Source organism: Candoia aspera, chromosome 16, assembly GCF_035149785.1.
Source record: "Candoia aspera isolate rCanAsp1 chromosome 16, rCanAsp1.hap2, whole genome shotgun sequence".
Taxonomy (NCBI): Eukaryota; Metazoa; Chordata; class Lepidosauria; order Squamata; family Boidae; genus Candoia; species Candoia aspera.
Genome location: NC_086168.1, coordinates 5,373,359 through 5,398,356, shown reverse-complemented (window position 1 = coordinate 5,398,356; position 24,998 = coordinate 5,373,359). Strand labels below are relative to the sequence as shown.

Here is a 24,998-nt window from a genome sequence, read left to right as displayed (position 1 = left end):
CACTAAAAAGCATTTTAGTACTTAATTCATACTTTTATAATCCTGCCATTAGTTTTTAATATTTAGGGTTTCTTGGTTTGGATAGTTTTTTATTATTTGCACTTAGAGCATCCCAGGGAACTGTCTTTTAATGATTTTAGAAACATTTATGCTTTTTCCTTTGAACCTTGTAACCGTTTATAATAATTATACAAAGTGCTGCTCGGTGACTGTAACAACCAAGATTACAAGTTGTAAAATGTTGGAAAAAGTCTCTGAAAGGTGGGTGCGGCTGAGCAGATGAAGACGGACACCTGCAGAAAAACAGGGCGCAGGCTGGGGTGTACAAAGTGGGCCAGTTTTTTAAATATAGGCGGGATATAAATAAATAAGCAAGCAAGCCATGGGATCCTGGCTAGGTCTGAACAAGCCATGACTGAGTTTGGATGGTCTGGGCTGGAAGGGTGGGCGATGGTGAGCCCCTGTTGCCTGTAAACTATGGTTGATAGCTTTGCATGTTAGGTCAAGCCAGCCAATTGTGGCTTCTGCAACAAACCAGGTTCAGCAAAGCTGGGTTAGAAAGGAAAGCACAGGAGCGAACTCCGTGGATGCTTCAATGGAAAAGATTAGTCTGGCTCAACTCCAGTTGCCCGGGCAACCAGGTGGGCGTGGCTCGGAAGCCCGCTAGCCCCGCCCCGCTCCTTGTTTACCACCCCGCAAGGCCCTCGCCAGCCTCTCCTCGGCGTCACGTGATCCTCCTCCGCCTCTCTCCTCTCCGCCGGGACTTCTTCGCGTCCCTCCTCGGCATCACGAGACTCTTTTCCCCGCCTGATCCTTCCGCGCCTCGAGCCCGGGGCCTCCGTCACCCCGTTTTCGGGCGCCGGCAGAAGCGGACGCGGCGGGGCGAGGCGAGCGCGGGCTGCCGCGGGCGGGGGAGGGCCGTAGCGAGGGCTCAGCCGGCGGGGAGGTGGGACTACTTTTTCCCGAGCGGGGAGGGAAGAGCGCGGAGGGATCCGCGCGCGGGCGCCAGGCGGGTGGCAGGGCCAAGATGGCGGCGCCCTGTGGGTTAGAAGAGGCTTGAGCGGTAAACAGCCGAGCGGCGGCGAAGGAAGAGGAAGGGGTGAGCCGCCGCGGCGGGAGAGCGGGAAGGGGGCGAGGGGAGGGCCCCGGCGCGGCGGAGGAGCCGGGGAGAGGGTCGGCGCGGGGCAGGGCCGCGCGGCCGGGGAGGGGCGGCGGGGGGGCCTGGCTGCGGGGCTCAGCGTCAGGCAGGGACGCCCCCCGGGAGCCCTGGGGCCTGCTCGGCCCGGCCTCCCTCGCAGGGTGGTTGCGGAGGGCCCCCCCCTGCAGGAAGGGCCGGCTGGGTCTGCCTCCGGGGGGGGCGCCTGTTAATTAATACTTATTAGTCTTGGTGCTCTAATCCACCCCCCCACTCAGCCCCTGGGGTTAATTTTATTTATATCTATCTATATATTATGTATGTATGTATAATTCTATTTATACAACCGTGTACCTATGTTATATGTATAATTAATCCAAGGGGCTGGGTGGGGGGGGGGAGGATTGGACCTCCTCTCTGAAACCAGCAGCAAAGGGGGGCTGTGGTCCAAGTCATAGGGGGCAGGAGGTTGCCCTCGAGGAAGAACGTGTGTTCAGGCAGCTGCGAGTGGGCTTGGTGTGCAGGGTGGTGCCTTGATTAGCCTTTAAAAGAGAGAATGAAAGAAACTAGTCCAGGAAGGTGGCTTCTGGCAGCTGGGACGAGCTGGGTAGAAAGTGGGAAAGGGGTGGAGTATTAAAAGGGCAGGCTTGGGGAGGGGGCAACGTGGCTGGGGGCTGCAGGAGCAGCAGAACCTGGGGAAGAAAAGGGCCACCAATGAATGGCAGAACAGTCCCTCTTCAAAGGGCTTCCTGTAGGACGCCCTTGACATTAACCCCTCTCAGTCCCCTAAAGGGAGGAGTGGTGTGTAATCAAGGTGGGGAAGCAAGGAGAAAGAAAGGTGTTTGTTGGTGTTTTTTTTTTTTAATGCAACATATTCAAATGGAGCTGAGTGGCTTTAGCTTTCTGAAGCTCTGGGCTTGCTCGGACCCCCAAGCTGGTGCTGTCCGGCTGTTGCAGAATAAGCAGTTAAGATAAATTGGATTGTGGCTGTTGCAGAACGCGGTAGGTGTGATAGAGAGATCTATCTGTCTAAAAAAAAAAGCAGTAGGTAAGCATCAACAGCCCTGCACTGTTTAATTCATTTTTGTTGTAGTTCTGTGAGGCAGTAAACAGCAGTGGAAGTGAAATGGCGGGGTGGGGGGTGAATAGGAAAGAAGGGGAAGAACTCTTTAATCCTGAGACAGAAGAAAGGGCCAACTGTGCTCAAAAACATCAAATAGTGGGATTATTATTTTTTTCTGGTTCAGCATTCTGTGTATTCAAATGTTTTCTTGCTTTAAATCTGGAGAGGTGTTAGTAGCCATCTTTAAGCCACTGGAAGTCCAATACCTCTTTTTGATATGGTCTTCCACCCTCCTCCATCTATCACCAAAGGAGGGATACCCCTCTATCAGGATTGCTTTAATTTGGTGGCCTTACTGGTCCTTTTCAACCCTGATTTCTCCCTGCCTGCCCCCTGTGTGGTTTCTATCTGGCACTTATTTAAATCACTGCTTAGGAACTAATCAACTGTTTTTAAATATAGAACCATTTTTCCTTTAAAAAAAAAGTCTTCCTTTAAAAAAATAATTATGTTGGCTGATCCCAGAAGGGTGGCTTCATGGAGGCTTTAAAAAAGCCCGTTGTATTCTTTTAATTTTCATTTGAATTATTTTTTTAGCACATGCCACTGCTTCTAGGTAAAATTGTCTACAGTTTGTATGCATGTCTGATATAGATGCAAGAGGAAAACCGCTAAAGCCTTGATCTTAGAAGGCTCTCTAAGTTCTTAAGCTGCTCAGAGTAGTAACTCATTTTGGGGCCAAAAATCGTTGTTTTGGATTACCTTTCTCTGCAACATGAAATAATTTTAAAACATAAGCTAGCAATATTGATAGTGGGGTAAACCAGCTTGAGATATAGAGCATAAAAAGGCCAAAGCTCAAGGCAATGTGAGGAATGATCTCCATTTATGTTACTCATTTAGTTTACATTATGTCTAAGCCAACCCAATCCTACAACTGTGGGTATCTGAGGATTAATCTTATTTTAAATGATGGGCAATACTATAGGTAACAAGCTAATTTTAAAAGCCTTGACCTGCTTTTAGGATGCCGGCCATTTGAATAAGTTGGCAGAAATTGGCCCTGTTATCTTTTTACAGAAGTCAGCTGTAGAAAAACAAAAAATAGTATATAGTGAAGCAGTAGATCCAAGCATTGCATATATTGTTCTTTACCCATGTGATTTCCAGATGAGCTGGCATACTAGTTCCAGAATCCCTAGCCAGCATTGTTCAATTGCTTCTTTCATAGTCAGTAGCAGTGTTTCTCAACCTTGGCAACTTTAAGATGCGTGGACTTCAACTCCCAGAATTCCCCAGCAGGCTAGTTACAGAACTCCCAGAATTCCCTAGCAGGCTGGCTGGGGAATACTGGGAGTTGAAGTCCAAACATCTTAAAGCTGCCAAGGTTGAGAAGCACTGGTCTGTAGTTTTCAGGATTAGTGCCAGACATTAAAAAATAAAAAGGATGACTGGGAGAAGATACTTAACTTGATTACTAAATTAATCTGTGTGAACTCAGAATCCTGAACAGATAACAAATCAAGCTGCATTTACGCAACATGCTTCACCACAAAAAAAAAAGAAACCCAACAACCCTAACCGAGGTTAATGCTAACCAAGCTTAGCATCCTCTTCCACTCATTTATTTTGTGTGTGTGTGTGTGTGAGTTCAGCTGCTGGATTCTAATGTGGTTTGGTGAAGCATGCGATGGAAATATAGCCGGCTTTGCCTGTAAGATTGTCCTGTTTGGTATAAAGTTTACAAAAAAAGATACTTTTGCGGGGGTTTTAAAAGCCATCTTTATGGACGCACCTTGTCTTAGCAACAGAGTAGCCAGTTGCTGCATCTAAACTGTTTGTAGGTTGGGAGAAGGAAAAACAAACAGCCATGGAAATAGATACTTGTCCATTGTGTAATCGTCCAAAGGAAGTTTTTATTTGGACTTAAAAACACTTTCCCTGCTGCAAGCTTACTGAGAAGCTAAAATCCTAAAAATCTGCAATGTGATTCTTTTTTAGAAACCAGTGCTGCAAACCACCACCTGTTCCCCAAGCAGAAACAATTTCAGAAGTTTCACATTTATCTCCATGGATTTCTAAAAGCTGAAGGTTGCGCAGATGGAAACAAACTGGGCACCCCTTTCACAAGTTTATCATAAAAATAAATCATATTTATTGGTTTGATGTTGACTTCCAAACATCCCTTCCCTTTGAAAAGCTGCAGAAGGAGAGATTTAAGAGTTGTACATATCTGCTAAGTTACTAACTTAGCTGTCAGAAAACATTTGTGACAGTGCAGAGCATGTAAAGCAGTATTTAATTTTTTTTACCCTTGCTTGTTCTAAAAGAAAACAGAATTTTGAGGACACGTGGTGCACGCAGAATAATTATTTTCAGGGAGGTCTTGTCCAAAAAATAAATATTTACTTGAGTCAAGCTAGAATTTTCTTGTATTTGGGGAACTATGTGGACAACAGTATGGAAGTATGACAACATGTTTGTCCAGAATGGTGTTTTGTTTTGTTTTGTTTTCAATTTCCCAATCTGGGTTATTCCGTTGGTTTTTCCTCGTGCTCCCCATATCAGTCACAAAGCACCCGTTTATGATGATGCTGCATGATTCGTTTTTCTTTGTCCCTTAAGTGCTTGCTTCTGTTCTTTTTGCCTTTTTCCCCCCTGCACTTCCAAAGTTCTAGATTGTTGCTGCCTATCATCTTCATGATCTGAGAAAGCTTTTGAGGCCCAGAAGCATTCTTGAGAATAAAGAGAATGAGGGAGGCCAGGCTGTCGCTTTAGAATGCTGTTTCTGAACCTTGGCAACTTGAAGATGTGTGGACTTCAACTCCCCGGGTTCCCCAGCCAGCGTGGGAGTTGAAGCCCACACATCTTCAAGTTGCCAAGGTTGGAAACACTGCCCTCGAGCATGCCAGCTTCTGGCTTGTTAAATACAAAGAATCAGGTGGGGCAGAGAATCTAGAGTGTTCAAGGGAGATGGTTATGGGCATGTCGGCACATTGGGTGCCACGTTGCTGACTCCAAGGGTAGTATGTAAAGGTAGAAGTGCTGATTGTTTATAGGTCTTTGTGGTATCTTACTTGTTTGCATCTCCTTTTTTGTTCTAAAGAGGAAATACGAGCATATGAGTATGGTTAAGTTTGACCTTCCCATATCCTTTGCTTTGTCTTCTGCTTCGCTCTAATTTAAAATATTTCAGGTTGATGCATAGTTAGAGGAAAATGTGCTTTCTTCAGCATGTTGCTTCTTTCTTAGTTGTCTGCTGATTAGGGTAAGACTGGAGTGTATCATCTGACAAAGTTTGTTATAAAGAAAATTTTCCCTTATGCTGAGCTTTTTAATTGAGTCTTTCTGGTTACTTGGTCTGCGTTCTACAAACAGTTGACCTACGGTCGTAATTTGTAGGTTATGAGAGCGGTTTTTTTGTGTTTCTCCTGGGCAAACTTAGTGAATTGAAGCCATAGCAAACACCTGGATATTCCTAATTGTTTCAGCAATATATTGTAAAGATGGGATTAGAACGTGCCAATTTTAAAGTTATTATAGGTTTTCCTTGGTAATGCCTTCCTTCTTTTGAAAGAGCCTCTTCTGATATGATTTTGGGTTTTTCTAAGTGCTTCTCCCACATAGCATTGATTTGTGGAAGTTGAGCATGGGCATAAGCTCAGTTCTGGAGGCTGAATGCCTGGTGTGGAATCTCAAGCTTGGCCAAGCTATAAAACTAAAAATCTGGTGTGAAAGACCCCAAGCATGGCGAAAGGCAAATCTGGCATCCTCATGAACGCTCCTAATTAAGCTGTACTCTGCTGGTACAAGCCACCCATTGTGGTTTGGTTTCAGAGGGTGTTTCCTGGAACCTGGCATGTCAGCTCCTTCCAACTGGGAGAGCCGAAAGGAACTATCCACGTAAGTCAAACGGAGTTTCCTTTCTAACTACTTCTGACTGGAAGAATTCATTGCACGGGCCCTCTTCCAACAAATGGCAAGCAGGTGGTTTGCCTGGATCAGCCGCCAAGTAGGTTCGTGGTATATAAGCCAGATTTTGGCCCCGTCTTGTCACGCAACATTTGCTGAGTTGTTTGGTTTGCCTGCTGCTTTTCCAGCTGTGCCTGGGTTTGGAACAGCAGCGTTGCAAAAAGGCTCAAAGTTTGTGGTTTGAGTTTAATGTGGGTGCTAAATACCGTTATACACTCACTGGGTTTGTTTGTTTGTTTTTTTGCTTCTTTTTCCCAGTTCTGTGATCATGAAAAAAACCAGATTGTATAGTGGTGGAAAGAAAGAATCTACTTGGCAGCATAGCAGGTACATGTCTATCTTCTGTATTTTATGCATCACCTGAAGCTTTTCTGTCTTGATCCACAGACGAAAAACAGGAGGGGTGGTGGACTGTACCTCTGCAGATGGAAGATGGTGTATTTTTATGTAGCTCATCAGCACTGAACTCTTCAGGAAGAAAGATTCTAAATCTTTTCCTGTGTTACTAATTTTCTGCTTACAGGAAAGAGCCTTCTATGCAGGTGCAAATATTAAAGATGTGGCTTTGCAGTAGGCAGTCCGTTCTTTCGTCGCAAAGCATTTTCAGCCCCCAGTTATTTCCAGTGGGAGACCAGGGCCTGTGGTAAATTTAAAACTTAAAAGCGCATCAGCTGTTTCACAGCCACTGTATTTTTCCATCCAAGACAAGCCTATGTCAGCCTGGGGTGTGCTTCCAGGCACAGAATTAGAAGAGAGCTCAGAAGTTTTATATATACAAAGGGGTGGAGGGTGGGGCGGTCTTAGCAATCTAGTTTGATCGATAAGGATCCAATTAATTCTCAAAACCCTCCTAAATCATTCTTCTGCCTCCTTCCCTTTTTAGAAGAAGAATGGAGAAGGGGAGAATCCCATATTTGTAGGTATTTTACCTCCTGTTCTCTGTGACTGCTTTGTGATCAGGTCCATGGACTTGTGGTCTCCCTCCCTGTCTGAATGTTGCTGAATTTCCCACTGCCAATATTGTCGGTCCTATTTTATTGTGGGATGTCAAGGTACGGCTTACCTTGGCCATGCTGCAGGTATTCAGGCGAGAGTAGCATCTGAATATCCAATAGGTGTTACGTGGAAGAGCCCACCTATGGCAGATGGCAGGGTGCGTGTTCTGTCAATATTAGAAGCTTCCCTGGCAGATCACTTGACCAGCTCCAAATAGCTGCTGGGTATCTAAAGGACCATGGTTCCTTCTCTGAACCTGCCCAGCAATTGGCACTTGCTGCAGGGGCTGTTTTCTGTGCTCCATTTCCTGCAGTTTCTGGGTAAAGTAAAGGTAAAGGTTTCCCTTGGCATTAAGTCCAGCTGCATCCGACTCTAGGGGCGGTGCTCATCTCCGTTTCACAGCCGAAGAGCCGGCGTTTGTCCAAAGACACTTCCTCCGTGGTCATGTGGCCGGCATGACTACACGGAACGCCGTTACCTGCCCGCCAAAGCAGTACCTATTAATCGACTCACATTGGCATGTTTTCGAACTGCTAGGTTGGCAGGAGCTGGGACTAGCAACGGGAGCTCACCCCGTCACGCGGATTCGAACCGCCGACCTTCTGATTGGCAAGCCCAGCAGCTCAGCGGTTTAACCCGCAGCGCCACCACGTCCCCACCCCGCAGTTTCTGGGTAGAGGGTCTCTTTATTGATAATACTCACATTATAATCTTTGCCTTTGATATGTCTGTCTGGTCCCACGTTCATTTTTCTTTGGGTATCGAGCAAAAAATGCCCTATTCTCTCACACTTGTAAAAGGGCCAGAACAAGCCAGTCTTCTTTTATCTGCTTTCCTAATCCATGGCAACCTGGTTTGCTTTTCTGATCACCCCGCAACGCGCCTGGAGGCCTGTGCAAAAACCAGGGATAAAATGTCTTTTATCAGTCCTGTAACACGGCTCGTAGTTGATCCAATTGATTTGTGGGAATAAAGGGCAACTTAGAAAACTATTGATTTATGCATTGACTGGGGAAAGTGGCACGCTCTACAGATCAGAGTTGTCAGTCAGGTCTTAATTTTTTTTTTCTATCTGTCGTAGTGGATTCAGTCTGCTTCAGTTTGTGTTTCAGGAGAAGCTAGCTCTGAACAGAACCTTAGAGTGGATCTTAGAGGCACCTCCAAGCTGAGCCCTGCTTTGAGGAAATAAGAAATCCAGGGGATTCTGCTCTGCACATTGAGCAAGCTCTCCATTTTTAGTTGAGACTTGCAAAGGTCCCTCTTTCTGGGTCTTTAAAGAAGCATCCTCTGGATGAAGACACTTTTTGTTTTAACGTGACAAGGCCGCCCCTGTCCTTTTCTGATGGAGACAAAGCGTGAACGCTTCTAACTGGGTAGCTTCGGAGGCAGAATTGGGGAATTCCTGGTGAGGTGCGCCAGAAAGCCAGTTTCTTCCAAAATGTCTGTGCTGAAAATGACGGAATGTTGCAAATTGGCGGTCGGTTTTGTGGGGTGCCTGGAATTCTGGATCTGTAGTCGGTTGGCAAGCAGAGGGAATGTTTCCAAAATCCATATAGTTTTCTCTTTGCCTAGTTTGCCCGGAGCACCCATGTAGAACTGGAAGCAGCTGTGCCTTGCATGATCGCACTGTCATGCACGTGAGCGCCTAGTGTGAAACAGGATGTCTCAGCAAGCAAATATTGGGGATCTCCTCCCCATGCTGGTTTCTCCAGTCCTGGTGGCCCTGGAAGATATAATGGCTGCATTCAGAGAGAACCTCGCTTCAGGTAGGTTATTACGGCGGGCCTCTCTTGCATTTTGTTCCGAGTGGCCTAAATCCCCGCAAGGGAGGACTACCGACTTTCTCTCCCTGGTTCCCCCCAAATTCTGAAGGAGGGTGTGAATTGCAAGGTGTAAGCAGCTTTTCCGATTGCAGATTGGGCCTTTTTAACTTGGCCTCTTGCAACTGGAGGCTTCCCGGTGTGTTGGGCTACACGTCACACGATCCCCAGCCAGCAGGACTCTCGGACACGCCAGGCGGGGATTATATGAGTTGAAGCCCAACACATCTGGAATATTAGGGGAAGGATGTCTCTACTGACGATCTGGGTTCAACTTTACGTGGGTTCCGCAAAGTTACACAACCAGAAATGAGATGCTTCTTTGTATAAAGAGTACTGTGTAGTTCGGCTCAAATGAAGTTTGCTTAGGAACCTTTTAAACAGAGCTAGGGAAACGGGCTGTGTTCTTTTTCTCCTTGATTAGGCTGTGAAGGAGCTGTTGCCTTTATACAAGCTAAGAGATTTATTTTGGGACCAGAGCAAGCACAGAACCTTTTTTAAAAATAATGATCTTGCACAGTATGCTGTGGAATACACCGAGCGTGCTTTTGATGACATAATGTAGAGTCTTAAAGCCAAATACCATGATTGTGTTTAAGATCTCCAGCCTACTGTTGCCTTTTAGAGAGGTGGCTGTCATTTCTGATCCCCATCCCTTATTTAAACTTCTGCCGTGCTGCTGAAACAACCAAGTCATTTTGTGCGAGTTGACTTGTATTTTTGTTCTGTCTGGATGGCGAATCGGAACAGATCGTGGGCCTATGCTGGTGAATTCTTTAGTCGATTACTACTTGGAAACCAGCTCGCAACAAGCTTTGCACATCCTGACCACTCTTCAAGAGCCACATGACAAGGTAAAACAAGAGCAGTAACTTACATCAATGCATTTAAACCACTAGTTCCCAGCAGTGGCTGAGATTTCACAAGAGCACCACATTCCACAAGGGATAGGCCATCTTGGGGGCAGATCACATCCATACCAGCCCAAACCATTTCCTGTTCTGGGACGATCACATCCTGGACAAGAAAAATCCTCTCCGGGTAGGTCTAGATCCACATTCTAGGGGCGCTAGAATGTTTCACACTTGGGGCCGTAGGGGAAGAAAAAGCTCTCTGATTTGTTGGCTGGTCAAGCTGCTTTGTTTTCTAGTATTCCTCAGTGCATTGTGGGATTGCACCGTGGGGGCGTGGCTGTGTGGGTCTGGTGATGGGTCTTGGTTCAGTTTAGTCTGGTCCCACGGAGAGAATGCCTGGCAGGGTTTATGAGTGTGCACTTTGGTCCTTTGATCAGCAGGGCCCTCAGATGCACCCCTGCCTATGTTTTAGGCTTCATTCCATTGAAATGGATTTCAGGGGATCGTTCCTAGAGATACCCTTGCAGTTGTGGCACCAGATTTGAGGATGCCTTTGTCCAAATCTAACACTCTCAAAAGCTCAGCCAAGAGTTGATATTTATGGAAAAATGATTATACTGGTTGGGCATGGGAGGGCCAGTTTGGTGTGGTGGTTAAGGCACCAGGCTAGGCACCAGGAGCCTTAGGCACAAAGCCAGCTGAGGGACCTTGGGCCAGTCCCTTTCTCTCAGCCCTAGGAAGGAGGCAATGGCAAGCCACTTCTGAACCTTGCCAAGAAAACTGCAGGGACTTGTCTAGGCAGTCACCAGGAGTGAAAAACTGACTCGAAGACACAAACACACACAAAAAGTTGGGCTCCATCTCCTTGGATTCAGGCCATCGGTTTCCCCATGCTTCTGGGAAATACCTATTTATTCATATTCTTAGATTGTAATTTTAGGTTTATATGTTTTTATTATCTTTTATCGTAAACCGCCCAGAGTCCCCTGTCCGGGGAGATGGGCGGTGATATAAATTAAATAAATACATTTATCCTAAAGATTCCTTTGCATTTCTACAAGATTTGGAGTTTTCCTCCCTTGTTAGCCGCCTCTGGTGCCCCTATTTCTGCCTGTAGTCAAAGCGTTTAATTCCTTCCTCAGTTTCTTTGCTTTTAAAATCTATCCCAGCACCTTCTTGATAAAATCAATGAATACATGGGCAAGCCCGCTACCCGCCTCGCCACTCTTTCGCTACTTGGTCACGTGATTCGACGTCAGCCTTCTTGGAAACACAAGCTTTCTCAGGCCCCCGTTCTCCCGTCCCTCCTCAAGTGTCTCAAGGTAAGGGCTTGACGCTGGTGTAAATCTGGCTTATTGTATTTGTTTTGGGGGGCAGGGGCTGTAGCAGATCAATAACAGCGGGAAGTGAGACGTTCTTTGGCCGAGGGGGTCTCGTGTGTGCCCCTCTGTAACTCTGGGCTTGATTTACTGATTATGTACCATTAAGTTGATGTTGACTCTTAGATGTCACATAGATAGATTTTCTTGAGGAGGATCTGTGCTCAGCCTTCAGGTCTTCCAACCGTGCTGCTCTGATTGAGTCCATCCACTTGGTTGCTGGCTGTCCTCTTCTCTTTCCTTCCACCTTTCCCAGTATTACATGGCATGGGGCCAGGCTACCTGAGGGACCGTCCCATCCCCATTACATCAACCTGTCCCACCTGGGCCTGCAGAGAGGGCATGCTGGGGATCCCATCTGCTAGAGAGTTCCATCTGGTGGGGTCATGGAAGCAGGCCTTCTCTGCAGTAGCTCCTGCCCTTTGGAACGTTCTCCCCCCGGAGTTGAGACAGGCGCCATCGCTCCTGGACTTTTGCAAAAACTTAAAAACCTGGTTTTGTCGTCGTGCCTGGGGCGGGAAGGAGAACAGCTCCTCTTGGGGATGGCTAGCTCCCTAGAATTGCCCTGTTTTGCTTACGGATTGAGAGAGAGCTCTGCCATCTGGATTCTATTACGTTTTAGTATATTTATATTTTATTGTCTATTTGTATCATATTGTTGTATAGTATTTATTACACGGTGGTTAATTGTTTTTTTATTGTAAACCGCCCAGAGTCCCTCCTTGAGGGGGAGATGGGCGGTGATAAATTTGACAGATAAATAAATTACAGGCTTCTCCAGAGAGCTGGGTCTCCGCATTAGCCAAGCGTTAGAGTCCCAAGTTGTGCCGTTATATTTGCACAGTACCTTATCCCTAACTCCTCCTCCTTTGCTCACCTGTGATGAGTCAGAGCTGCATATCTACTCCAGATATTCAAGCAGGAGCTGCGTTTTATGAGCTTTCCAAAATTTGCTCTTCACGGAAGGTTTAAATGGGAAATCAGCTCATCCAACCAAGCTTTTATCAATCAGCTGACTGTCTTCCCTAGAGATGGCCCAACTCTCACAACCTTGTTTTCCTTCCCTTGCCCTTTATTTATTTATTTTTTTTGGCAGACTGACACCGACGTTGTGGTCCTCACTACAGGGGTGCTAGTGTTAATAACATTGCTGCCCATGATCCCTCAGTCTGGGAAGCAGTACCTCCATGACTTTTTCGGCATATTCGGCCGCCTTTCATCTTGGTACTTGAAGAACCCAGGTGAGATGCTCAGGTGGTCTGGTAACCACAAGCTGCTGCTGCTGCTGCTTCCTGTCGGGGAAGGAATCTCTGGTTTTAGGTAGAATGCTGGCCATGGTTGAAATTGGCTGTGTGCTTCATCGAGCCCATCAGTCTGTTTCCAGCAGAGCGTCATCAAATCCTTGGGGTATTCTCCAGGTAGGGCGTGTATGTTTAGCCTCTGTCACCTGCCCAGTTTGCCTTAAGGGTTGATCTGGAGTTTATGGTGCCTCTGAACATGGAGGTTCTGTTGAATCCCACCTTCACACTTTCTCATCTGGTTAGCGCACCATACTCTGAGGTAATGGCTCTACAGGTACATAGGATTTGCAGCTTCTCTTAGTCCTGTTGGTTGAGGTACTGCCAACGTGGCTACATGGGGGAAAGCTGAAGTGGCATCTTACCTGCAGTCAGCATTTCTGTGTAGCTGTATACAACAAGGAGGAAGTTCAAGGAGACCCTTGGGGGTCTCAGGAACTTTGAGGAGGCCCATCAGATTTCGTTTTGGGCAGGGAAGGTCTTTTTTCCAAAACTGGGACTGGGAGAGGGTAATGGTGAAAGAGGACCAGGGAACATGTGTGGAGGTGTGCCAGGGTGATGATGTGGTATGTTTCATGTTGCTTTCTCCCCAGGCCACGTGGCAGAGATCTATCTGGTCCATCTCCATGCTAGTGTGTATGCCCTCTTTCACCGCCTTTATGGAATGTACCCGTGCAATTTCGTCTCCTTTCTGCGCTCTCACTACAGTATGAAGGAAAACCTGGAGACCTTTGAAGAGGTGGTCAAGGTAACCAACATTTGCAGAACCAGATTGGTGATCTTGCTGTTGGAAGAGCAAAGCGACTCTTAGATCTTTGCGATGGTTGGTAATTTACCACAGTGGCTCGGCTGGGTTGAAACCTACTAGCATAGGACGAGACCCTTCTTAAAATAGAAGTGGCAAGGAGAGACAGAGCAGAAATCCACCCCGTCCGTTAGATTAAATTAATTTAGGGAAACTTCAGGGAGAAACCTTAGATGTTGCGTCCAAAGTTCTCCAAGGTGGGGCAGGGAAGGATGCGGTTTTGGAATCCTGAAGAATTGTTGAGTGTACCATCTAGAGTGAGCCAATGATGAACTTGGTAGCCAGGCACCAAGCTACAATTTCCTTTTCTTGAACTTGACTTCGGATGTTGTGCAAACTTAGCTATTGTGTTTTGTCGGCCACGGTCTGACTTAGTCTGTTGTGCAAAACTGGCCGAAGGTGGCTTAATAAACCATGGATATGTTAAACCATGGCTTCATATGATAGAAACTACATAATACTGCTGTTTCAATACCCAGGATCTCCAAGTACAGATGGGAAATCCTCTGTCTGAAACCTGGGAAATATTCTTCCAGGCAACATTGGGAATATTGTTTTGGCAAGGCCATTCATCTGCCTTGCTTAGGATAGCCTTCTGCATTCCCGAAATTGATCTTTCCTACCCATTCCAGCTTCCAACAAACCAGCTGAAAGATTCTCTACTGTTTGAAGTTTAAGAAGTACAGAACAAAAGATGGGCTCTAAAGGATTTTGTCCTGAGACTTGACTCTTCCCACCATAAAAAACAAAAAAACAAAACAAAACATGGAAATGGGCCAGAATGTTTGCTGCTTGGAATGTTCCAGCCCTGAAGTGGGCCAGTTTGGAGCAGAGTTTGTTTTAACGATTGTTCTGCTTGGAACAAATCTACAGTATTTGGAAACCTGATCGCTTCTCGAATGCTTGGCAGGCGCTTGCTCTTGGGTCGGATTGTTGAGCCCTGAATGAGATGGTCTCTCAGACCAAACAGTCGCCTTGTCCTTGTTTCGTAGTGTTGAGCCATGCGCTTGCGTTTGTACCAATTACGAGACCCCTTTGTTGCCCTTTTAGCCAATGATGGGCCACGTGCGTATCCATCCGGAGCTGGTAACTGGATCCAAGGATCACGAACTGGACCCTCGGAGGTACCTATGCTCCCCTCTCTGATACGGGAGGGTGGAGATGAACAGCCTTATCATTCTGGTTGCCTGTTCTGCTGCCGGAGAAACCTTTCCACTTCAAAAGGCGAAGCGGCCAGCCTTTGAACAGGTGGAAGGTGACGGGTCCTTGTGCCCCCAATAGGTGGAAGAGGCTAGAAACGCACGACGTTGTGATTGAATGTGCCAAAATCTCCCTGGACCCGGCAGAAGCGTCCTATGAAGATGGCTACTGCTCAACCTCCCTGCAAGCCTGCGCACACCTGTCACATTTCCCCGCCGATCCCGAGGCCAGCCCTTACATTATTCCCCACAATAGTCTGGGTAAGATGCTTTAATCCCCCAAAATGTATAAACTGCGGTTTTGCCAGAGGTAGGAATGAAACTCATCCAAAGCAGGCCAGCAGTTAGATCAATTTTAGGAATACAACGCGGTGAGTTCAGCTCTGAATGTTTCCTGCACTAGGCCAGTCTCTTTCTCTCTCAGCCAGCCTCACAGAACCAAATAGGATCAAGCCCTTCATACAGGTAGTCCTCACTTAATGACCATTCGTTCAATGATGGTCCAAAGTTATGACAGCCTTGGAAAAAGTGCTTTACAACCTATACTTAATTAACAACTGTCACAAAATGTTGGACTACCCCCACAGTCACATGATCGCAATTTGGTCACTTTGCAGCTGGCTCACGTTTACAATCAGTTGCGGCATCCTGCGGTTACATAATCGCAATTTGTGACCTTTTTTGCTGATTTCTGGCAAAAGACATCCATTGGGGAAGCTGGATTTGCTTAACAACGTGGTGATTCACTTTACGACCCATGATTCACTTGACAACCATTGTAAAATGGTTCTGAAATTGGGTCCAGTCCCGTGGTGACTCACTTAACGACCACACTAACCAGTTTTCCAGTCCCTATTGTGGTTAAGTGAGGACTACCTGTATGTGTAGTCCACTTTGACCTTCTGGATGAGAGGCGAGGCAGAAATCAAGTAAGTAAAACTTCCTTGTTTTGTTTTCTGTCCTTTTAAATGCAGGAGCCTCTACTTCGACTCCTTATTCTGCTTCTCGGCTAGCGCTCTCCCAGATACCAGGACAGCTACCTCAGATTTTCAACTCTCAGTCCTCAAGTTTGTCAGCTGAGCCTCAGCAGGTAACGGGGTGGGATCTGAGGACAGCGCGAAAGCTTTCTTTTGTGGATCCAGCTGGAATGGCTTTGGGGGGGGGTCTTTGGAGGGCATTCATAAAGCCCTGGCATGCCTTCCCAACTTTTGTGGACGTTGCCAAGCCATCTTTGTGGTGGCATAGCCAGCAAGGAGCAGCTCATGATTTGTACAACACTCAACATGGCTTCTGGACTAAAATAGGCCGAGATCAGCAACATCCAAAGCTCCCCCCCCCCCAAACGATTAACCAAGTTTCCCACATCGTGGGAATGTAGCTGCTGGGTCTTTTAACTACCCTGGCTTGGAGAACCCTGCCAGACACTGCCTGCTAGTGTGTTTAAGTTGAACAGCGCAAGGACCCTGGCATTTTGTCAGCATGGGTAGGGAACGTGTCAGCGTTACATCAGCAGGAAAGGAGATTTGGAAGTATTTTAAGTTGAGGCACTTGAGGACATCTGTTTTTCCCCACAAGACTTGGGAGGAAGGCGAGGGTCATGTGGACTAGAGGCTTAAGTGATAAGTAAGCAAGCATTGCAGCGGAGTCCCTGGATTTAAGATACTGAAAGGAAAGGTGTGCTGGGTGTGGCTGGCCAGGATAAGGGAGCACTGCTACTGCTGATACTTTCCCCTCCACCTTCACTAGATCAGCCCACCAGGTTGGTTTTCTTGCAGAGGACACAGTTCATCAGGGGCCCTGGGATCTGTGCAGTTTGGAAGCGTAGAACTCCACTTTTTTTTTTTTACCCTACCACGGGAAGAGCCCAGCTTCAGCCCATTCTCTCTCCATGAAGTTCTCCCCGCAGAGCCCCAGACTCTGTTAACGCCAACCCCGGAGACCGGAATGCGTTGGTGTTTTCCGGTGCCAGCATCCAGGAGAATGCTTGTATAAACCCTGCTGCCTACCTAGCAGGTTGCTTGAGTGACCCGGTGTGTAAAGTGTGTTCATCGCTGCTTTAATGCTCCCCCTGCCTTCTTTGCGTTGAATTCCCTTACCCTCCCACCCGTAGAGGCTCTTCCCAGAAATCCTTTATTCTGCTGAAGCTGAGCTGGTGCAGCAGGAAGGCCTTTGGGGAACTCCTCTATGCCATGATGGCCTCTGTGGTGGAAGGAAAGCAGGCTGGGAAAAACTAAGGAGCAGTTGTAGACTTATTACTGACACAGATGGATGTCCATGCACATTCTCTCTGTGTGGCCTCCATGCTGAATCTTGGACAGGGAGGGCGTGGGGAAGCTCGGACCAAAAGCAATTGCGAGAAGCCCGATTTCTCATTCTTCTCATCCTCTGGAGTAGCAGAAGCTCTTGCCATTATTTTTCAGGCGCCTTTCTGGAGTCCCTCCGCTGTTTGTGGCATGACTACCCCGCCAACCTCCCCTGGCATCGTTCTGGAGTCTTCGCAGACTTCTTCCCAGCCTTATTCCAAGTTCTTCAGCACACCCGGTACGTCTGCTTTTCCCAGTCCTTCCCCCCCACCCCAAAGATTTGCGGTCTTGGATTTGTGAGGGCCCCTCCCCAGCCATTACATATCCCCCCGGGTACCGTTTTGAGGATGGATGGGTGCCATTCAGAAGGTTGAGGTGGTGCAGTGGGTGCATTCACAAAATGGCTGCCAGGATACCCAGCGGTAATGTGCTCACTTAGCAGGAAAGCGAGCCTTCCAGTTATGGATCAACGGTATCGCTTGCAACCAAGTGCTTTTCTAGAGTTTGGTGCCTTGCTTTGGTGACTGTTGGCTTCCTATGCCATTTTTTCTTTCTTAAAAAAAAGGAATCGAGGCCAGTGAGGCAAAAGGGTGTGCACTGGTTCCTCTTTTGCTAAAGTTTGCTAAACTTCCTTGGGAATGACCTGTTCTCTACTGCTTAGCAGTTGGGAAAGGAACTTCTCTGGCAGCGCCGGCCATCTCTCCTCTCTCCTGCATTTCAGATGATTTTGTTTCGAGTTCGGCTCCTTCAGCTGCTGCTGCGCCTTTGAAGAAGGTAAAGACGAGAGTTTGCGGGGTTGGCAAAAGAATTTACTAGTTCTAGCTCTGTCTGCGGCCTGTGGGTAGAGGATCGCGGTTGTGAAATGGGCTGGGTGGAGTTGAGTGGGGCCAACTAGTCAATTCTTCATGATGTGCTGTTGCAATTTTGCTTTATCCTTTGCCTTTAGGATAAGCGGTCTGGGTCAACGTGTACCATTCCCTGGGGTGTATTTGACATCAGTTCAGAGCCTTCTACGAGAGAGAGCCAGAGGACCCCCCCCCCCCCGCCAAAAAACCCATTGTCTATCTTGGAAATACAGGGGCAGTTCCTTTAGGAGCAATAATTCTTCTCCCCCTCCCACCTCTCTGTTTCCACTTTCAGTTCAGACCCCAAAGCAGCTTTTCCCGGCAAGGACATCTTCCAGGTGTGGCAGATCTCAACCCCAGAATTCTTGGCGGTGGCTACAGTGGCTGGGGGCTTCTGGGAGTTGAAATCCACCTTTTGGAAGGGAACCAGTGTTGGAGAAGGCTGTTGAAGAATGTGCCTCTGCAATTAGGTCTGAACTGAGTCCTCGTTTTCTTCTAGGAGGAGAAAGCAGATTTCGGGAGGCCTTTCCTGTCCCGACAGCAAAATATCGTAAACAGAACTTTGGGTGAGCTTCCTTGCTAAATAACCACCCTTCCCTCATCTCTTCCAATTATATTTGTTGAATTTGCACAACGAACTTCTTCAGAACTGGATTGTTCCTTTGGGCCTCTTCCTGTCAAGTGGAGCGGCTTAAAAACCTTCAGCGGTGCTCGAAGTAGGAACTCTTGACTCATTCCCTTCCTAACAAGCTCAGGTTAAATATGGCCAGCCTTTTCTTGGCTTTCAATGTTGGGTTCCTTGAAGAACAAACCAGAATTCTCAGCTTGCTTGTCAAAGCTCATCCGGTCCTCCATAGCAAGCTTGGGACAAGCTAGTACAATTTGGGGAGGGGGAAAGGGCTGATGGAACATATTTGTGTTACTAAGGTAATATTTTATTTTATTTATTTTTTTGGCTTTGGCTATCCAGACTCCCAAGGCAGTAAAAATTCTGTAACTTTAAGCGATCTTCCCAACATCCTGGGTGACCTGGAGGCGTCTTGTGAAGACAGTGGAGAGAAGGACAAAGAGGAAGGTGAGCACGTGGCTGCTTTCTTACCATCTGAGAACAAAATCAGCTTCGCTCTGTCTGTGCTGTGAGTCTTTTGGAACAATTTTGTTTGACTGGTACGTTCCACCTTTCTTTCAAGAGGTCAAAGTTGTATATGTGGCGCACTCCCTTCTCAACCTCATTGCCCAATCACCGCCTTGAGAAACGGGTCGGGCTTGAGAGAGTGGCTGGCGCAAAGTTGCCCAGTGAACCATAGACTTGCCCCTGGGTCTCCCTAGCCCAGCCTTTCTCAACCTTTTGACCCTGGAGGAGCCCTTGAAATATTTCTCAGGCCTCGGGGAACCCCTGCCCATTCAGGCTCCAAGATAGGCCACAAGTTGCAAAATTATTCTGTTCGTTTCATGGGTAGGCCTGTATAGATGCATTAACCGTGTTCTTAAACTAAAAATAAAGAATGGAACTTACCTCTCGAATGTGAAGTTGCCCCAATCTGAAATAATTTTTTAAATAAACCGGGATCTCCCAGGGAACCCCTCACAGAACCCAAGCATGCCATGGAACCCTGGCTGAGGAACCCTGCCCTTGTCTTATTCCAGTTTTTTGACAGCCCCACGTCTGCAGAACTGTCAGAGCTGTTGAGGCTGCCCCTGGTTTTCCTATCTGGGGAACCCGGATGAATCCATATCCCTCGCCAGATCCAAGGAGTGTCTTCTTAGCTTGGCCCAGAGAGGCTTCTGTCCTTCAAATCTGTTACCCACATCCTAGATGCAGGGTGTCATTCTGAGAAATACCCACAGTTGTTCTGTTCAGGTGATTCTGGCCTGAGTGTCCGGCTGAACGATAAGGCTCCCCAGAGCGTCAAAGGCAGAAGTGCATTTCCAGGGCCTGCTTTTCTGAAAACGATTCTACCCGCCCCAGAAAGTTTGCGGATGGGCTTAGGCCATGGTTAATGTAATTTTTCCTCCCTTTCTTCAGACGCCATCTCCAATGAAATCTCTGAGATCACAGCAGCAGATGCCGAGCCCGTGGTGCGGGGAGGGTTTGATTCTCCGTTCTACCAGTTCGGCGAGAGCCTCTCCAGCTCTCGGAAGTCCCAGCCAGTAGCTTCGACTGCCCCGGGGCAGCTCCCGAGTGCTGAGCCCTCGACATCTTTTCCGGACCAATCCGGGCTCGAAGGCCCGCGGGACGCTCTGAAGCAAGCCTTCACGCCCATCGACCGGCCCTGCCGTGATGCCGAGGAGAGTCCTGCTGGGCCCCAGGAAAGTTGGGCCTCAGCAGATCCGGGCATTTTCACCCCCAGCCCTTGTAAAATTCCTGCTCGCCAGAGGGCTGGCGCTCGGAGTCAGCAGCCTCCGGGATACGAGCACCTGTTTGAGGTGGCGTTGCCGAAGACGGCCTACCTGTTCGTCAGCCAGAAGACTGACAAGCTACTGAAAAGAGGCAGGGGAGGACCTGAGGAAGATGGCTTTCTTTCTGCTTCGCCTTTGGATGTGTTAGACAAGCTCCTGGAACAGGGGGCAGACGCCCACAGCAGAGAACTGAACAAGTAAGTGGAGATGCCCTCGTTAGAGCCACTCAAAATGACGAGGAGGGCGGCCGCGTTGAGCCTGAACTTCCCTCCTTTGTTGCTGATCTTCTGCCAAGGAAGTGTGCTAGGGAAGCTGCAAAAGGGGGCGGGGGGAACAGATGGAAAGGTAGGAAAAAGGGGTCTGGATTTCCCACTTTGACTGCGTGGCAAATTATGACTGTCTCCCTGTTCCTGGTCCATCCAGCTGGCAGCGGAGCACTTGCAACTCCATGGTGACGATTTGGGGCAAAAGCCATTCTGTTTTGGCTTTTGACAGTGCCCCCAGGGACTGCTTCAGACACAGCTAAGTCTGAATATTGGCACGTTGTTCCATTCAGTCAGGGCCCTGGGGGAAATGCTCTGTTTTAGTTTCCCTGGCTTTGAACGCGCAGCTTGCGTCAGGTGGAATTGTGATGGGCCTCCAAAGGGTCTGCTGGGAAGCTGCACTTCAAACTCTTTTCTCATCTTCTAGGAAAAGAAAAATAAGACATTAAATTTATATGCCGCCTGTCAGTGGTCCTTGCCAAAGGCCTGGGCAAAAAGCCACATCTCAAGTTACTTTGAAATACCATGAGGGTGGGGGCCGTTCAAATCTCAGATCTACAGAGAAGGCGTGTTCCCAGGATCCTGTTTAATCAACGGAACCCAGAGCACATCAACCGTGTAGGATCAAACTGGCCAGGCAGATACTGTGGGGAACAGGCGGTCCCTCAAATAACCAGGCCCTGTGCCGTATAGTGAACGTACAGCTGTCTGTTGACCAGTCTGTCAGCCGAGGTAAAATCTCTAGTGAATTACCAGCAACCGTGTTAGACTTGAGATAGTGGCTGAAATTTGTTTTCTCATTTCCAGATTGTCCTTGCCAAGCAGATCTGCTGATTGGACTCACTTTGGAGGTGAGCAGGTTTTTCCAGCCAGGACCTCTGCCGTTGATGGTCTTTGCCCTGCTGGGCCTTCAAGTTGCTTTGCCTCCTGGGTTAAACCATAATGCAATTTTTTTAGCAAGGGCTCAGCAGAATGCGTGAATCCTGCCAGCAGGCCAGGAGACAATTAAAACCTTGAAGGTCTTGGAGCTAGCATTTTTGGAGGAATCTCTCTTCCCAAATATACATGCTTTGAGGTCTCAGATCTTCTTTGGAGATCTTGCTGTTAGTGACGTAGCTACAGCGAAGCAGCTCTTCCCAGGCAGGGCATCCTTGTTGCTTCCCCTGATTTTTTTTTTTTTTAATCAGTTGTTGCTGCAACAACATTACCAGTTTTCAACACTTGAAATAGATAACACATTTGTTACACCTTACTACTATATAATATAAAATCATTCCAGGTTTGATAAAATTGTGATTCTTCTGTGTATTTAAAATTCAAATTCTGTCCGTTATTTTTTTTTCCGACTCTAGCTATAGATCATGCCTTTGAAGGCTATTTTTCTATCTAAAAATTTTCATGGTTTACCAATTTGGCGGCTAGAAGTAAAAATGTAAGTTCTTTATTAATCGGCTTAGCTGATTAACAGAAGGGTACTTTCCTTCATGTGTGGTGGACTTGGGAAAAGTTGCACCCCTCTGGAAGAAAATCCGAGAGGTAGGCCTATAATTAAACATGAAGTAGAATGTGTTCCTGAATTAAGGTTTTTACTGGTATAGGAGGGAAAGAGTGCAAAACTGATCCTCTTGGAAATTTGTCCGGCATTTGTATTATGATTTTTGGGGGACTAGATTGATTTATTTTTAAATGCTTTTCCCGTGTTGGGCTTTGGTCCCGCCCTCACCCCCAGATTATAAACCTGCTGATGAACTTCCGATGCTGGTAGGTAAAGGGTAAAGGTTTCCCTTGACATTAAGTCCAGTCGTGTCCAACTCCAGGGGGTGGTGCTCATCTCCGTTTCAAAGCCGAAGAGCCGGCGTTTGTCCAAAGACACTTCCTCCATGGTCATGTGGCCGGCCTGACTACACGGAACGCCGTTACCTGCCCACCGAAGCGGTGCCTATTAATCGACTCACATTTGCATGTTTTCAAACTGCTAGGTTGGCAGGATAGATAGAAATAGATAGAAATAGATGATAGAGAGAGAGAGAGAAATAGATGATAGAGAAATAGATGATAGATAGGAAGATAAAAAGAGAAATAGAAATAGATGATAGATAGGAAGATAAAAAGAGAAATAGAAATAGATGATAGATAGATAGAAATAGATAGAAATAGATGATAGATAGATAGAAATAGATAGATAGAAATAGATACAGATAGATAGAAATAGATGATAGCTTCCAACAACATTTCAGCTCATGTTGTTGGAAGCTGTCATGGGGGAGCTGCTAATTAAGCTGGTTTGGGAGGCGCTGGCAGGCCCCGCCACTGTGGCAGGATTGAAGTTCCATGCGCCATTCCACAGGGAGGGGCAGGAATTCCTAGTATCCCTTGATCTCCAAAGGCTGTCTTAGAAATGTTCCAAGGCATTCTTTTGAGATGGACAACCATCCATTGGTAGCCAATGTTCTCTATTCGTGGCCAAGGTCAAGTAAAGGTAAAGGTTTCCCTTGACATTAAGTCCAGTCGTGTCCAACCCTAGGGGGCGGTGCTCATCTCCGTTTCAAAGCCGAAGAGCCGGCGTTTGTCCGTAGACACTTCCTCTGTGGTCATGTGGCCGGCATGACTAAACAGAATGCCATTACCTGCCTGCCGAAGCGGTACCTATTAATCTACTCACATTTGCATGTTTTCAAACTGCTAGGTTGGCAGGAGCTGGGACTAGCAACGGGAGCTCACCCCGTCAGGCGGATTCAAATTGCTGACCTTCCAATCGGCAAGCTCAGCAGCTCAGCGGTTTAACCCGCAGCGCCACTGCGATGCTGGACAGATTGAAAATGCAATAGACCAGTGTTTCTCAACCTTGGCAGCTTTAAGATGTGTGGACTTCAGCTCCCAGAATTCCCCAGCCAACACGCTGGGGGGTTCTGGGAGCTGAAGTCCACACATCTTGAAGTTGCCAAGGTTGAGAAACATTGCCATAGACCAATAAACTTCTGTGGCATAAGATAGATGGCTTGGCCTTAAGGGGTCCCTTATTAGCTTGATTCTGGTACGAGGCCTGGAGGCAAGAGTGTCCAATTTGCCCCCCGCCCTGCGGAATCAGAGTTCTGAGGCCCGTCTTCAGTGCCTGGGTCTCCCTGCAGGTTCTCCTCCTTCGGATGAGATCCACACCCTGCAGAACCAGCTGCGCTTGCTGCATAACCAGCTGCTGTACGAGCGTTTCAAAAGGCAGCAGCACGCTCTGCGGAACAGGCGCCTCCTGCGGAAAGTGATCAGAGCAGCTGCCCTGGAGGAGCACAACACAGCCATGGTGAGCAGGCCGTGCAAATCCTGCAGAGGAGGTGTGCCACATGTGCCTTTGGCACACTTCCCCGGATGACCCCCATGGCTCAGCCATTCCCCTGTGTAATCCCTGGAGGTGGAAAGATTTAGGTCCCATCCATCCATCCATCCATCCATCCATCTATCTCCCCTTTATAAAATATTGAAACCACCCTATAGTTGGGACTTTCTGGGTGGTTTGCAATAAAACTCTATATGATCTGAGTTAAAACATACACAGTGAAATCAAATCAGAACAAGGCCCCGGACAAACCAGGGGGCTGTCAGGGTCCCAAACAATACAAATTAAACCGCAATTAAAAAAACAGGATTCAACGCAGCATTTTTCATTGAATGACTTAAAAGGCAGCCTTTTCCAAGCCGCTTGTTCTCAGGGCGTCCCTTATTTCTTTTCTTCCTGAGCCAGGAAGCAACTTTAGCCTTTCGGTGGGGTGGCTGAAGAGCCAGGTCTTGCTGGACTCCTGCCCAGGGTAGCCAAATAGCCCGTTTCCCTTTTGATAAGAAAAAGAGTCGGGGAAGGCGGGGCCCGGCCTTTGACTTCTGATCTCTGCCTCCGGACAGAAAGACCAGCTGCGTCTCCAGGAGAAGGACGTCCAGGCGTTGAAGCTCAGCCTGCAGAAGGAGCAGGCCAAGCACTGCACGTTCCGGGAAGAATACGATGGCATGGTGGCCCAGCTCCACAGCCAGATCCGCCAGCTGCAGCACGAACGGGAGGAGTATTACAGCCAGAGTCAGGAGCTGAAGGTAGCTCATCCAGCTGGGCCCGCCCGGGGGAACCAAGACGGCTTTCTCAGAGGAGCGGCTGGATTCTCCAAAGAAGCCACCCTTGAGTGTGGACGGGCATCGCTTTTTTTCCAGCTTCTCCCCTGACAATGTCAGGCTCCGAAGTCTTCAGGGGCGTTTTTAATATTTTGAAGCAGTGGCCAAGTTCACGTACCACCCTAAGAGGAGAGCAGACGTGGTCCAGTTAGGGCAGTGTTTCTCCGCCTTGGCCACTCTCGATGTCCTAACAGCCAGGAAACACGCTGAGACAAGGAACCGGTCTCTAATATTTATTGCTAGTACTTAACAGGAATCCTAACAAACTGAAGAAGCGTGGGAAAACCCAGACATATAACCCCCAAGGGTTAAGGCGGTCCTGATCTGTGTCTCTTGGAATGGCTGACCAATTCCTCAGTGCTACGCATGCGCTTAACAGTCTGGATGGGAGCCCCCTGCTCGCCATCCTTACTCATGGCACTCAGACCTGTGAACTTCAACTCCCAAAATTCTGGGCGTTGGAGTCCCCAGGCCTGAGACTGGCCAAGGTGGAGAAACACCGAGTTATAGCTGAGTGCAG

General features: G+C 47.7%; 1 protein-coding gene across 4 annotated transcripts in view; it reads left to right on the top strand.

Annotated features, from left to right (window-relative positions):
* Window positions 1-1,007: 1,007 nt before the first annotated feature.
* The window catches only part of TSC1 (TSC complex subunit 1), a 32,920-nt gene continuing 8,929 nt past the window's right edge, over window positions 1,008-24,998 (top strand). The window contains exons 1-19 of one of the 4 annotated variants that reach the window (XM_063316423.1): window positions 1,008-1,099; window positions 6,429-6,497; window positions 7,054-7,086; window positions 8,739-8,932; window positions 9,737-9,840; window positions 11,010-11,162; window positions 12,316-12,460; window positions 13,111-13,265; window positions 14,373-14,446; window positions 14,604-14,782; window positions 15,496-15,611; window positions 16,942-17,062; window positions 17,546-17,598; window positions 18,169-18,235; window positions 18,640-18,744; window positions 19,696-20,266; window positions 21,140-21,183; window positions 23,461-23,627; window positions 24,221-24,403. In XM_063316423.1, coding sequence (XP_063172493.1) covers window positions 8,827-8,932; window positions 9,737-9,840; window positions 11,010-11,162; window positions 12,316-12,460; window positions 13,111-13,265; window positions 14,373-14,446; window positions 14,604-14,782; window positions 15,496-15,611; window positions 16,942-17,062; window positions 17,546-17,598; window positions 18,169-18,235; window positions 18,640-18,744; window positions 19,696-20,266; window positions 21,140-21,183; window positions 23,461-23,627; window positions 24,221-24,403 — 2,343 coding nt within the window. In that variant the 5' untranslated portion in view covers window positions 1,008-1,099; window positions 6,429-6,497; window positions 7,054-7,086; window positions 8,739-8,826. Of the gene's footprint in view, window positions 1,100-6,082; window positions 6,211-6,428; window positions 6,498-7,053; window positions 7,087-8,722; window positions 8,933-9,736; window positions 9,841-11,009; window positions 11,163-12,315; window positions 12,461-13,110; window positions 13,266-14,372; window positions 14,447-14,603; window positions 14,783-15,495; window positions 15,612-16,941; window positions 17,063-17,545; window positions 17,599-18,168; window positions 18,236-18,639; window positions 18,745-19,695; window positions 20,267-21,139; window positions 21,184-23,460; window positions 23,628-24,220; window positions 24,404-24,998 lie in introns of those variants that run through there. The other 3 variants (XM_063316425.1, XM_063316424.1, XM_063316426.1) reach the window with 3 other exon arrangements.